This window comes from Zonotrichia albicollis, chromosome 16 (genome assembly GCF_047830755.1).
Source record: "Zonotrichia albicollis isolate bZonAlb1 chromosome 16, bZonAlb1.hap1, whole genome shotgun sequence".
Taxonomy (NCBI): domain Eukaryota; kingdom Metazoa; phylum Chordata; class Aves; order Passeriformes; family Passerellidae; genus Zonotrichia; species Zonotrichia albicollis.
In genome coordinates this window covers 1,381,520-1,395,016 of record NC_133834.1, presented here as the reverse complement: position 1 = coordinate 1,395,016, position 13,497 = coordinate 1,381,520, and the positions used below count along the sequence as shown (strand labels likewise).

At 64.1% G+C, this 13,497-nt stretch overlaps 2 protein-coding genes across 2 annotated transcripts; one reads left to right on the top strand and one right to left on the bottom strand.

Moving 5' to 3' along the window:
- Positions 1–927: 927 nt before the first annotated feature.
- Positions 928–3,470, bottom strand: MSRB1 (methionine sulfoxide reductase B1). The gene is made up of 4 exons (XM_005495804.4): positions 3,329–3,470; positions 2,718–2,860; positions 2,512–2,626; positions 928–2,010 (listed from the first exon to the last, which is right to left on the bottom strand). The coding sequence occupies exons 1-4, from the start codon at positions 3,381–3,383 to the stop codon at positions 1,985–1,987; spliced, it is 339 nt and encodes a 112-aa protein (XP_005495861.2). The 5' UTR covers positions 3,384–3,470; the 3' UTR covers positions 928–1,984.
- A 3,222-nt stretch (positions 3,471–6,692) lies between these two features.
- Positions 6,693–13,456, top strand: LOC102063622 (testis-expressed protein 2). The gene is given in 12 exon segments (XM_074552724.1): positions 6,693–6,849; positions 8,124–9,029; positions 9,114–9,314; positions 9,453–9,750; positions 10,215–10,530; positions 10,532–10,727; positions 10,817–10,916; positions 11,077–11,209; positions 11,308–11,445; positions 11,685–11,897; positions 12,167–12,287; positions 12,918–13,456. Coding segments are annotated over 11 exon segments (2,706 nt in total). The 5' UTR covers positions 6,693–6,849; positions 8,124–8,165; the 3' UTR covers positions 13,044–13,456.
- Positions 13,457–13,497: the final 41 nt, after the last annotated feature.

Genomic DNA, 13,497 nt, shown 5'->3' with positions numbered 1-13,497 from the left:
CCCTGGCACAGCTGCCCACGATGGGGAGGGAGCTCTGCCATCCCCTCACCACTGGCATTCCCAAGGTTTCCTCCCATTGTAGCACCCAAAAATCCCTTCCTGCCACCTTCCAGGGCCCCCATGGATGCTACCTGACCTGGAGAATCCTGGAAGGGTTTGGGGTGCAAGGGACCTTAAATCCCACCCAGTGCCACCCCTGCCATGGCAGGGACACCTTCACTGTCCCAGGTGCTCCCAGCCCTGCCCAGCCTGGCCTGGGCACTGCCAGGGATCCAGGGACAGCCACAGCTGCTCCGGGCACCTGTGCCAGGGCCTGCCCACCCTCACACGGAACAATTCCCCCTGAATGCCCTAAACCCCAAGGATTACTCAGTGAAAAGGCACTTTGGACCTTCAGACTGGAAGCTGGTGAATAATTAGAGCTGGAGGCTGCCCCGAGCTGAGGGCAATGGGGGCAGGCACTGGCTCCTGAGCTCCAGAGGGGACTTCACCCCTTGGAGCAGGGAACTGGAGCCCAGCAAAGCCCAGCTCAAACCTCCAGGGATCCAGGATCCAGCTCCAAGGGGTGAAGATCCCCTGTGACACTGAGGGTCGTGGCTTCCAGACCTGCAGAGCTTGTGCAGGGAAGTTCTGGTGAGAAATTCAGCTCCCTGTGCCCAGAACGTACCAAGAACACCCTTGGAACAAGCTGAAACTGGCTTCATCTGGGGAAAAGTGCTAAGAGGAGTGAAAACGAAACCTTCCCAGTGCAGCTTTGGCTCTGGGAATGCCCCAACCCCCTCTGCAATGGCGAACCTGGGGAGATGGGAACAGATTCCAGGTAAAAGCACAAACCTCCCACTCCCCCAGGCCCCCCAGCCCTCAGCCAGGAGCAGAGGAGGAACCCAGGGCTCTGGGATGCCATGCCCAGCGTGTTCAACACTCCAACACAGTGAATCAGTGCTTTATTTCAGCATGGACAGGTCCAGCAGTGAGCTCCAGGGAATGAGCCGGGGTGGCAAACCTCCCCTGGTGCCCTCAGATCTGTGGGACTGAGGGAAAACACGAAGAGAGAAAAGGCCCCAAGGTGTCCCCAAGTGTGGGTGCAGCCCCCTAAACCCCAGGGGTCAGCAGCAGCCCCTTGCCTCATTAAAATCCTGGTGTATCCATTCCAGAGGAGGATCTGGCTCCTGGGACAGGCAGGAATGAGGCACTGGATTGAGGAGAATGAGTGTGGCAGCCCTTGGGAGCACCGAGACAGCACAGCCACAACGCTCAGAGCCTGAGCAGTGCCAAGGGCAGCCCCTGGGCCCAATTCCAGCTCCCTCCCACAGGGCAAGGCCAGCAGGACCCTGAGTGCCCCTGGGATGGATTGCACAGTGCTGAGTCAGGGGTAAGGCCAGGCCAGGGCCGAGGACAGCGCTGTGGAACCGTCCCTGCAGGATGGGCAGGGGGGAAACCCCTGGATGCTGCCAGTGGGACCATCAGACATCCCTGCCCCAGCACCCTGGCAGGGTTTATATGGGGCACTTCATAGCATGATCCCAGAATAGCTCCAGGGATTAACCCCGAGCCTGAGCCCAGCTAATCCTGCCTGAGTGCCTGGGAGTGCCAGCACAGCCTGCCTGCCTCTGGACACTGTCACAGCAAAGATCCAGGGCTCAGCACGGGCACAGAGCTCCTGGGTGGAGCTGGAACAGCCCCAGGGGAAACTGAGCCAGGGGGACTGTGAGAGGGAAACCAGGAGAGAGCCAGGACAGGGAAATGAGGAAAGAACCGTGACAGAGAAATCGAGGGGAACTGCAACAGGGAAAACTGGCAGGGAAATCAAAGAATAAAACCTTGACAGGGAAATCAAGAGGAAACCGTGACCAAACAATCAGGGGAAAATTCGGACCAGGAGCTTCCTTGGGACTGCTCCTGCTGTGGGTCCCTTTGGCAGGTCAGTGCATCCCAGGAGTGGAGGCAGGATTAGCCCAGGGCAGTGGCAGGTGCAGCAGCTCACTTACTTCTCCTTCAGGTCAGCTTTACCTAAAAACAGGCGAGGAGCAATGAGGGCTCGTGTTTCTCCCTCCAGAACCAGCAGCCCCTTTTTATCTGGGGGTTTTGTTACACGATATCACCACCGTCACAGCCTGACCAGCAGGGCAACAGCCCATGGCTATGCTGCTAACTGGAATTTGGCTTCCTGAGGCCTTTCCTCAACAGTTTTTCCTTTGAAAACTTCCCCAGGGAATGCCCAGCAAACCTCCCAGCCCCTCAGTGCCACCACAGAGGGTCCCTGCCCTTTTGCACCCTCAGAGAAACCCCCAAAACTCAGCCACCCTCAAAGCCGCTGAGTGCTGGTGACAACCAGGAGCTCCAGCTGAGCTGAGGAGCCTCAAGCTGAGCACAATGAACCGGATTTATCCCAGAAGCAGCTCCCTGCCCTTATCAGCACAGCCAGAGCCACCCTGCTGCAAGCAGTGCAGCACTCTCAGCGTGCCAGAAACAACTCCCTGGGCAGGGCAGGGGCTAGAGCAGTGCTGGTACCTTTGGGGACGAACTTCAGTGAGCTGCTGAATATTCAGAAGCGGGACTGGCCCCTCTTGGGGCCATCGTTGAGGAACTCGTGGCCCAGCCCGTTGCCACACTTGCCGCAGGTCACCTGGGGGAGCAAAGGAGGGGTTGGCAATCAGGGCTCACCGAGAGCCAGCCCGGGGGTGTTTTGGTCACACCCGAGGGTTCGGGGTCCGCACCTTCAACGCCCCCGGGCGCTCCTCGCGCTTGGCCACGCTGTCCTCCCGCAGGGTCTCGGTGAACGCCGGCCACGGCGACGAGTGCTCGTACTTGGCACGGCTGGAGAACAGCTCATGGCCACACTTGGCACACACGTAAATACCTGCGAGAGGGCACGGCAGGGACAGCGCGGGGTCAGGTCAGAGCGGGGACACGGGACACACAGCGCTCATGTCCGGGCTGCGGCTGCCGGACCCCGGGACACCCCCAGGGATCCCCCAGGACACCCCAGGGAACCCCCAGGACACCCCCAGGGCATCCCCAGGTACAGGCAGGGTGTGGAGGGGCAGGATCCCCACTCGCCATTGAGGTTCCCCCAGGGCAGGATCCCCACCAGGGACGGAACCCCCGAGCCCCTATCGGGACCCCCCTCCCCCATCGAGGAGGATTCCCCCACCCCAACCAGGACCGCAGAGGGGGGACCCCCGCCCGGATGCTCCGCAGAAGGAAACCCCCCAAACCCTCCCCAAACCGCTCACCCGGGGGGTTCTGCCTTGCCGGGTGACCCCCCCTGCCCGCCCCGCTGAGACCCCCCGGCCGCACCCCCGGAGCCGGCGGGGAGCCCACTCACCAGGCTGGAAGTGGTTCTTGAACACCTCTCCCCCCAGGAAGGAGCAGAAGGACATGGCTGCGCCCGCTGCCCGTTCCGTTCCGTTCCGTTCTGTTCCGTTCCGTTCCGTTTCGCCGGCCCGGCCACGCCCCCGCCGCGCCCCCCCCCCGAACCACCCCCGTGTCCCTCCCCTCCTCGTGCCACCCCCTGTCCCGCCCCTCTCAGTGCCACCCCCGTGTCCCTCCCATCCACCGGTCCCTCCCCGGTCCCTCCCCGGTCCCGCCCCTGCGGCCCCGCCCCGCCGCCCGCAGAGGGCGCTGCGGGCCCGGCGGTCCCGGGGCGGTCCCGGTACCGGGGGGACCCCGCTCCGAATCCCCCGTTGATCCCCGGGAGCCCCGGCCCGGCCCAGCCCCCGCGCGGGCTCCCGGTGGCGGCGGAGCGAGGGCAGCCCCGGCGGGGGCGCGGGGGGGCGCGGGGCGGAGCGCGGAGCCCGCTCGGGGCTGCGGATGCTCCGTCCGGCACCGCCGGTGGCAGCGGGGCGGGCGCCAGCCCGGCTCTGGGCGTCTGTAACGGGCAGCGCGACCGCGACGGAGCCGCCGGTACCGGCTCTTCAACGGCGGTACCGGCACCGGTACCGGCAGCGCTCCGGCCCTGCTATCCCAGCACCGGCACCAGTGCTTGGATCCCGGCACCAGGACCGACCGGCCTCACTGACACCGGCACCGCCACTGACACCGGTACCGGCTCTTCTTCCCCGGCACAAGGTCCGGTGTCCCCGCCACCGGGACTACACCCCGTTATCCTCCCCCGGCACTGGGACCACTCCGATTCCCCGGCATTGCTCGTCCTTCTCCTGCACCGGCACCGACCGGCCCTTCCCGGCTCCCCGGGCCCCCGCCTGCCGCAGGTACCGGCGCTGCGGGGCCCGGGGCGGGCGGCGGGGCCGGGCAGCCCCGGTTTCCCCCGCAGGGTTGGGGGCGGTGCGGACCGGGGGTCCCTCAGGCGCTCCTGGGCTCTGGGGATGGTGCGGGCACAGCAGGGACCGCCCTGTCCCGGGATGGGAGCGGGCACAGCAGGGACCACCCCGTCCCGGGAGCGCAGAGCGTGGCCCCCGGGGGATGCGGGGTCCAACCGGGGGATGCGGGCTCTGACCGGGCCCGTGGTGGGCGCGGGGATCCCCGCAGGAGGAGGAGGTGACAGCCCGGCGTGTGGCAAGGTGAGGGCTCTGAAGGTGAACCTGGGCAGGTTCCAAAGGGGCTGAGCTGCTGCGGCTTCCTTCTCCTTGCAGAGATCAGCAGCGCAAATCCCTGCTCGGGGACTTCATCCAAACCTCTCACCGGGGTGAGTCCCCGGGCTTGGGCTCTGCTGGAAGCGGCGCCTTCCTTGGTGCAAGAGGAAGAAATCTTGGTGCTTTTTGGCCAAAACGCGGCTCTGGTTCCCTGCGGGGATGGATCCCCGCTCCCAAATGCAGCCGGGCGTTGCGAGACCCCGGCGTGGGGCCGCTGCCCTGTCGGAATTAGGTCAGGCTTCGTTCATCCCGGGCCGGCTGAGCTCCCGCCGCAGCCCCGGGATTGATGGCTCGGGGCAGGAGCCCGGGCGGGGGGATGGAAGGGGCTCCGCACGGCGGGGAACGGGAGCGGGGACGCGCAGCATCACCGGCACCGCACGGAGGGATGGAGGAGGGGGATGCGCTGCTTTGAAAGCGCCTCCCGTAAGATCCACCGAGATCAGAGGAGCGGGATGTCAGGGAAAGCTCCAAATAGACTCCAAATAGGGCCCCGCACAGCCCAGCGCTGTGGATCTGCAGGCGCTGGAAGGAGCTGCAGCTGCCAGGAGCTCCCGGCAGCATCATCCATCGGGTAACTGCTGCTCCCTGCAATTCCTGCGGCGAGGCTGTGCCGGAGGGAACGGGATGGATGTGGGGAGTGGCTGGATCCTGCCCCATGGCTCAGAACCCCTGTGAGCTGCAGGGGCCCACGCAGCTCAGGAAGACGAGTGGAAATTGGGAAATTGGGAAATTGGCTGAGACACGGGAGTGAGGCAGAGCCCAGAGACAGGCAGGGCTCAGCTCCAGCCCTGGGATGCACAGGGTGCTGGAGAGGCTTTGGGAGTGGCTCCTGGGGCTGGCAGGGTCTCAGGCATTCCAAAGCAGCACAAAACCCACCCCGGTATCCACCAGTAAAACCCCTGAGAAGCAGCGATGTGATGTGGAGCTGGGGGCAGGGGAGGGATCTGGGATCCCACCCTGCCCAGCCCGCTGGCCACAGTTACATCTGAGCTTGCAGAATTCCCTCAGAGCCACCCCAGTGCTCCTGATCCCGGGATAATGCAGGGACAGCCGGCTCTGTCACTGTGCTTTGTGCAGATAATTAGAGAGGGATTTCCAGCTCCTTTGGCTGCGTGAGGAAAGCGCTGCTGTGGTGCCACTGCCACCCTAATTAACCACAGAGGACCGAGGGAAGTTAATGAAGTTGATATTTCAATTAACTCCCTGATCCTACAAGCAGAGCAAACACCAGGCAGGCGGTGCCCACCCGGAGCTGCCACCCTGCCAGGCTGTGCCAGGCCACCTCTGCTGCCCTGGCCATGTCAGGGAATGTTCCAGGGGGACACACTCCAGGACTCCAGCCCAAGCTGGGTCACAGCTTGTCTCTGTCCGGTCGTGTCAGGCCCTGAATTTGAGCCAAAGCTAGGAGCAAGGAGTGGAATTTTGGGGCTGGAATGCAGGGAGAGGCTCACTGATGGTCATGGCTTTGGTGTGTCCTCACACAGCGAGGGGGGACACTGTCATTGGGGGTCTTGTGTGACTGTCCTGGGCTCTGTGTCCCGCTCAGCAGACATCCCCCTCAGCCCCAGTCCTTCTCAGGGATGTCCTGGAAGGGCTGGGATCACCCCTGAGAGCTCTTTGCTGGCACCACCATCACCCCACTGCCCAGTGACCCCATGAGCCCAGCCAGCTGCCCCCATGACAACCCCTGCAAGGACCTTCATGTCAGATTTATCCTGCAGAGAGCACAAAGATCCCCCTGATCCTGCAGGGCTGCAGCCTGGGCACCCCCACACTCAGTGCTGGGGCACCCCCACACTCAGTGCTGGCTCTCTGGAGCCTGAGGCAGCAGCAGAGCCTCCCCCAGGGCTGCACCTGCCCCTGGGGTGCTGCTGGTGCACCAGGACACCCAGCAGGGTCTGCCCTGCTGCCCACCCTCCCCAGAGGTGGCTGCAGCAGCAGCAGCATAGCCGCCCCTGTACTCACCATCCCTGCCAGAGGAGAACTCCCATACAAACCCAGGCTATTATTATCTCTGTCTTCCACCGTGCTAATGGTCTCTCAGGAAACAGACTTCTTTTTTTTTTTTTCTTTTTTTCCTTTTTTTTTTTTAATCTTTGAAAACCCACGAGTGGTGGGAACGGAGAGCTGGGCACGGTGGAGTGAGCACAAGGAGCACCAAGGCCAGCACAGGGAGACACTGTCCCCTGACCTGGCAGGGACACGGAGCAGGGACCAGCCAGGATCCTCCAGGGACCAGCCCAGGGGCGTTCTGGTAGGAGCAGCCAGGGGTGGTGGGCAACACTGGGCATACTGGGGATGCTGGGAGTGGCTGTGATGGGGCCATGGGACCCCTGCATGGTGAGGGACAGGGGCTGCAGTGCTGGGTGGGAGGGGGACAGGGCCCTGCAGGGTCAGGGGAGGGATCCCTTGGAACCACACACGGAATGCTTTGGGTTAGAAAGGACCTTAAAGGGAAGGGACCTTAAAGACCCCCCCTGCCATGGACAGGGGCACCTTCCCTAGAGCAGGGCCCCTCTCAGGCCCAGCCCCACTACTCATTGCCCTGCTCACCCCTCCTTTGGCTGTTTTGGTGCCTTGCCAATGGTGCCAGCAGTGCCACCAGCACCAGCCAGGCTCTGCCGGGGGCTGGGACCATCACCCGTGGATGATCCGAGGTTAACAAGTGGCTCCTGCAAAGGAGAAGCAAAGCAAGAGCTGAGATTATATAAAGGGGGCTGGAGGCAGCTGCGGCACAGGCTGTGATTAATTCCTGGCACCGAGGAGCTCTGAAGATCCAGGGCGGTGCGCTGGGAGGATGAGGCAGCCCCAGGGTCCTTGGGATGCATTCCTGCTGCCGCTGCAGGGCTGCTGTGAGGGGAGGGGGACAGGGAGGGGCTGAGCACTCCAGGGACCCGCTGGGGGCTGACTCAGCACCGCGGTGCCCTGCAGAGCCCGTCCTGCAGATCCCTTCTCCCTCCCAAAACCACGGCGGGGACACGGCTCAGGGCAGGCCAGCCCATGGAGAGCGGCAGTGAGGGGTGGTGGGGACAGGACAGCCCTTCCCTGAGGCCATGGGCCCCCTCAGGACAATGGAAACTTGGTGTTAGAAGAACTTTTGTCCTCTGCATCCCCAGTGAAGGCAGAGATTGCTGACTGGGCACTGGGGCCGCAGCTTGGGCCGGCTCCAGTTTGGATCCATGCAGCGCTCGAAGCTGGGGCCAAACCATGAACGTTCAGAGGAGTCAGGGAGTCCTGCCCGCTGGCCTGGCAGCCCTGGGCTGGCGCTGGAGCAGGGGAATATCCTGGTGTGGAAAATCCCCTTGTTTGGCTGCAGCCCTGGCTGGCAGCTCTGGGCTCTCTCAGCCCCATGGATGATTGCCTGGCTGGCTTTATCCTCCTCGGACAAGCGGGTTCTCACATGCAGATATTGAGGGAACAGCCTGGCAGGGCCCAGCTCGGTGTGAGGGTCCGGGGGATGCAGGAGCAGAGCAGGGATGGATGTTCTGTGCCCCGCGGTGACACGGAGGTGACGCGGAGCCCTTCCAGCTCTGACAGTCGCTCCCCTGCCCCTCGGCAGGGCCGCCGGCGATGCGAGCCATGGCAGACCCGGCTGCGGTGGCAGCGGACGCCTCTCCAGCCCTGGCACCGAGCCCGGGCTCCCCTCGGCGCGGGGACTTGGAGGCACCGACGCCGCACGCCCGGGAGGACGGGGGCGGCCGGGATGGCTGCGGGCTCCTTCCCTCGGCAGACGGGGACACGAAGCGTCCCCCCTCGCCCCAGCCCGGGGGGATGCTCCTGGCCGAGCTCCCGCGGGCCCCCCAGCCCCGGCTGAGCCCGGCCCGGTCTCGCACGGCTCCGCCGTCTCCCAGCGTGTCACCGTCGGAGAGCCGAGCCGCGCTGCTCCGGCTGCGCGACGCCAGGCTGGAGGACACGAGGCGGCGGCTGTCGGAGGCCGTGCAGGAGCCCCTGAGCCGCCTGAGCCGCCTGATGGCCGAGGAGAGCGGGCCCAGGGAGCCGGGGGGCAGCCCCGGGGGCGGCCGCGGGGCCGGGGGCCGCCGCCTGCGGGACTGGACGCCCTGGGAGCCCACGCAGAACTGCCGCTACGAGATCTGCTCCTACGGGGACGTGATCCAGGTGGTGGAGGTGGCACAGAGGGACACGGAGCCTCCGCCGGTCCCAGCGGCCGAGGAGACCCCGGCGGCGGCGCGGCCTGGGGGCTCCGTGCCGGGCAGGGCCCTCGGCGGCATCGCCCTGCTGGCCTACGGCTACCTGGTGCTGCCGCTGCCGCCCTACGCCGCCGGGCTCGGCCTGGGGCTGCTCTGCGGGCTGCTGCTGGGCTTCCTCGCCATCCTCCTCCTCGTGCCCAGGGCTCCGCCGGCCGCTCGGGGACCCTGGGGCCGCCTGCGCCCCAAGCTGCTGCCCGGGGAGCCGCGGGAAGCGCCGCACCTGCAGGTAGGAGCGGGTGCACCGGGATGAGGGGCTGGGGGTGTCCGTGGTGAGGAGGGGAACAGCCGGCTCCCTCTCCCCGTTCTGCAGGGCTGGATGAACCAGCTGCACGCGTACGACCCCGAGCTCTTCCACCCGTCCCTCACGCACTCGGTGCTCGCCGTGCTGGACGGGGCCACCCTCAAGCTGTCCTACCCCAAGAGCAACATCCCGCGCAGAGCCACCTTCGAGGAGGAGATCCTGGACGCCGTGTTCGTCAGCCACCGCAGCTACGACCTGACAGACGCCAAGGTGAGCCCGGGGGTCCCCAGGAGCCTCCTTCCCACGGGGACCCCCCAGCCTGGCCCGGGCACATTCTGCTCTCGGTGCTGCATGTCTCCCTGTGCCCCTCCAACCTGGTTTGGGCTCACCCCGCTCTCGGTGCCGCAGGTGTTCCTGTGCCCCCCCAGCCTGGCCCGAAAGCGGACGTGGAACAAGAAATATCCCATCTGCGTGCTGCTGCCCGAGGCGGCCGAGGCAGAGGGCAGCGAGGAGCAGCGGGACACGGAGCCGCAGGGGGACGAGGGCAGCAGGAAGGCCCCGCTGGCCGGGCAGGACAGCCCGGGGGACAGCAGGGACAGGTGCCTGTACCTGTTTGGGAGGACAGGGCGGGAGAAGGAGGAGTGGTACCAGCACCTCGTGCAAGCCTCCCGTGGAACAGCCAGCGGCCACGGTGACACCAGGGCAGGTGAGGGGCAGCCACCGGGGCTGAGCCAGGAGCACAGTGCCTTGGTGGGCAGCAGGGAGCGTGGAGGGACGGGGAGGAGCCCAAAGTGTAGCCAAGAGAGTTCAGATGGTCAGCACAGGGTGGGTGGCATGTCACTGGTGTCATGGACAGGCATCATGTCACCCCTGATGCCATCCTGACTGAACAGACTGGGTATTAGGAATATTGGATATTAGTGAAAATTGGATATTAGGAGTACTGGATATTACTGAATATTGGATATTACTGAATATTGGATATTAGGAACAAGGCTTTTACTGAAAGGGCTGTCCAGGCCTGGGGCAGGGGTGGAGTGCCCATCCCTGGAGGGGGTTAAAGCCACATGGATGTGGCACTTGGCGACACGGGTTGGTGCTGGCCTGAGTGGATTGCTGACATTAGGGAGGTTTTCCAAGCTCAGTGATTCTGTGATTCCTCATCCCCAGGCACAGGATGGGCTCCTCAGAGCAGCGGCAGCAGCAGCGGGGGCAGCACCGAGGACATCCCATCCACGGATCCCTCCAGGGACCTGTCAGGGAGCACTGAGGAGATTTACCTGGACTACAGCACCTACATGGCCCGATTTGTTCCAGCACAGGGGGCAACCAGCCCAGAGAGGAGCCCCTCTCATGGAGCTCTGGGCAGCTCCACGCCCACGAAGGTGAGAGGGACAAACCCAGCACTGAGAGCAGGGCTGGAGGCTGATGGAGCCATGCTTCCAGTGTGTGGTTTGCTTGAGCAGCCGTGCCTTGGGGCAGGGAGCACAGACAGCAGGTCCCACTGCTCACAGAGCCACCTCACTGCAGGGGCTGGTGGCTGCTGTCCCCTCCCAGGAGGACACGGCCAGCATGGCCTGGATGAACGCGCTGGTGGGACGCATCTTCTGGGACTTCCTGAGGGAGCAGTACTGGGCAGAGCAGGTGTCCAACAAGATCCAGAAGAAGCTGAGCAAGATCAAGGTGAGAGGCAGGAGCATCGCTCAGGGAGCTCTGTTCCCAAGGCCCCACGGTGAGTGGTGACTGTCCCCATGGGGGATTCCCTCCATCAGCTCCCGTATTTCATGAACGAGCTGACGCTGACAGAGCTGGACATGGGCACATCCATCCCCTCAGTGCTCAGTGCCTCCAGCCCCACCATCAATGAGCGAGGTAAGAGCCCCACAGAGGCACGGGGACCCCAATGCTGCCTCCAGGTTGGCTTTGCAGAGCTGCCAGCCCAGTCCCCAGAGCTGGGAGGGCTTGGCAGTGCCCAAGCAGCTCTGACCCCTGTGGTGCTGACCTGATCTCACCCTGTCCCTCTCCCTGGCAGGGCTCTGGGTGGACTTGGAGGTCACCTACAGCGGCTCCTTGCAGATGACACTGGAGACAAAGATGAACCTCAGCAAGCTGGGGAAGGAGAGCTCTGCAGAGGAGAGCAGCCCTGCAGAGGCAGGCAGAGAGGGGTAAGGAACCTGCCCGTGGGTGGGCTCACCCTGCTCCTCCTGCCCCGGCGAGGCGAGGCCGCTGTCCCCGAGCGGGCTGTGACCTCCTGGGCTGGCAGGGCCCGGCCACGGCTGATCCTGCTGGCAGACAGCGACGCCGAGTCCTCCAGCGCTGGCTCCTCCGACGAGGACGATGCCACCGGTGCAGAGCCCGTGGGAGCCCCGGGGGAGCGGCTGCCCCCGCCCGGCACCGAGGGGTACGGGGGTGCTGGGGGTCTGTCTGTGCCATGGGGGGCACGGGGAGGGGATGGGGGCACACAGTGCCACATCAGCACAGGGGCATGGGGATGGTGTCCATGGCAGGACACACACAGCACATTGTGGCAGCTTCCAAAGGGGACTCTGTCCCTGTCCTCTGTCCCTCTCTGTGCTGTGGCAGAGGGCTGGGGGACCCCCAAACCCAGCAGGGCTGAGCTGGGACCCCCCCTTGCTTTAGGCACGTCAGTGGGAACAGCACGAGCAGGAGGATCCTGCGCTTCGTGGATAAGATTGCCAAGTCCAAGTACTTCCAGAAGGCCACGGAGAACGAGTTCATCAAGAAGAAGATGGAGGAGGTGTCCAACACGCCGCTGCTGCTGACGGTGGAGGTGCAGGAGCTGGCAGGAACCCTGGCTGTGAACATCCCCCCGCCACCCACCGACCGTGTCTGGTACCAGCTCTCCTTCCCCACATCACATCCCGCTGCCAGTGCCCCTTGCTCCCTGCAAGGAGCCATCCCAGGGCTTTGGGCTCATCTTGGCACCAACAACCCAAAGCTGCTCCCCAAAGGAGCTCACAGAGCTCATTCCTCTGAGTCTGCACCCAGGCCAGCACAGATCTGGGTGCCCTGAGCTGTCACCTCCTCCCTAACCCCCTCAGTGGCTGTGCCACACCTGTGATGCAGGTGATGCTTTCTGCCTGTTTGCTCTCCCCTCACAGGTACAGCTTCCGAGTGCCCCCGCAGCTGGAGCTGAGGGTGCGCCCCAAGCTGGGCGAGCGGGAGGTGACATTCCTGCACGTCACTGAGTGGATCGAGAAGAAGCTGAAGCATGAGTTCCAGGTGCCTGGGCTGCTGCTCAGGGCCTCAGCAAGCCCTGCTGAGCCTTGGGCATTGCTGCCATCGGGGAGAGGCAGCCTCAGTTGGGGCCAGTTGTTTCTGCAAAAAGCCCGCACTGGTCTGGTCTGGCCAGCTTGGAGCAGTGACAACACAGAACCCAAATAATGAGCTCAAGGGCTGAGGAAAAGTGATTTCCTTCCATCATTTGCAGCCCTGCCCCAAGCAGGGAGGGTTCAGCCCCAGAAGGGTTGAATCCACCTGTCCATTCTGGTTTGGGGATGTTTGGGAGATTTGCCTTCCCAAGGGTTTGTGTTCAGCCTCTCACCTCTGCTCAAAGAGCAGAAATGTCCCCAAAGACATTTAGGGTCCCCCAAAAGCCACACATTGGATGGTTGGTCCCTCTCCTCTGCTGTGACCACCCCTGCAGCCATTGAGGTGGTCAGGGCAAAGAAAAACTGTCCCTGCTTGTCCCCACCCTGATATCCAGAGCTGGGACCCTCCTGGGGCTGCTGCTCTGGGGTGGGAACCCAGAACCTCCAGTTTATCCCCACGTGGCTCCTGCCAAGCCTCCTCCAGGAGTGTCCCCGTGCTGCTCAAACCCACTGATTTGTTACTCTGAATTCCTCTTTGCAGAAAATCCTGGTGATGCCAAACATGGACGATCTCATCATGCCCATCATGCGCTCTGGCCTGGATCCTTGGCCCCCCAGCCCGGGACCGCCCCAGGATCCACCAGCCACGGGGGACAGGAGGCTCTGAAGCACAACCCATGGGCAGGGACACTGCCCAGAGCTCAGGGACCTCACTGGGACATGGGACAGCCGGGGCTGTGCCTGGATTCATCCTCACGCTCTGCTTGTGCAGATGAGCCTCCTCAGATCCTGCAAGCACACGTTCAGGGCACAGCCAGGCTGCTGGAGACCCAGGGATTCCACAGCCACGCTCCAGGACTCCTGGTCAAGCAGGCAGCTCGGGGCAGGGGAGGGCTGGGCTTCCCACTGTCTGCTTCCAAAGAGGGTGCAGGACACCTGGATCACGGCACTGAAGGAGTTGGGATCATTGCTGATCCAGAATTCCCAGCTCTGGGGCATGCCCCCTCCCCACAGGCAGCTGGGCTGCAAGGACAGCACGGGTGGGAAAGGCTCCCAGGTGAATAAATCCATCTCTGCCCAGCCCTGCCTGGCAGCCCTCTTGTTGTGCACAATTCCCACCT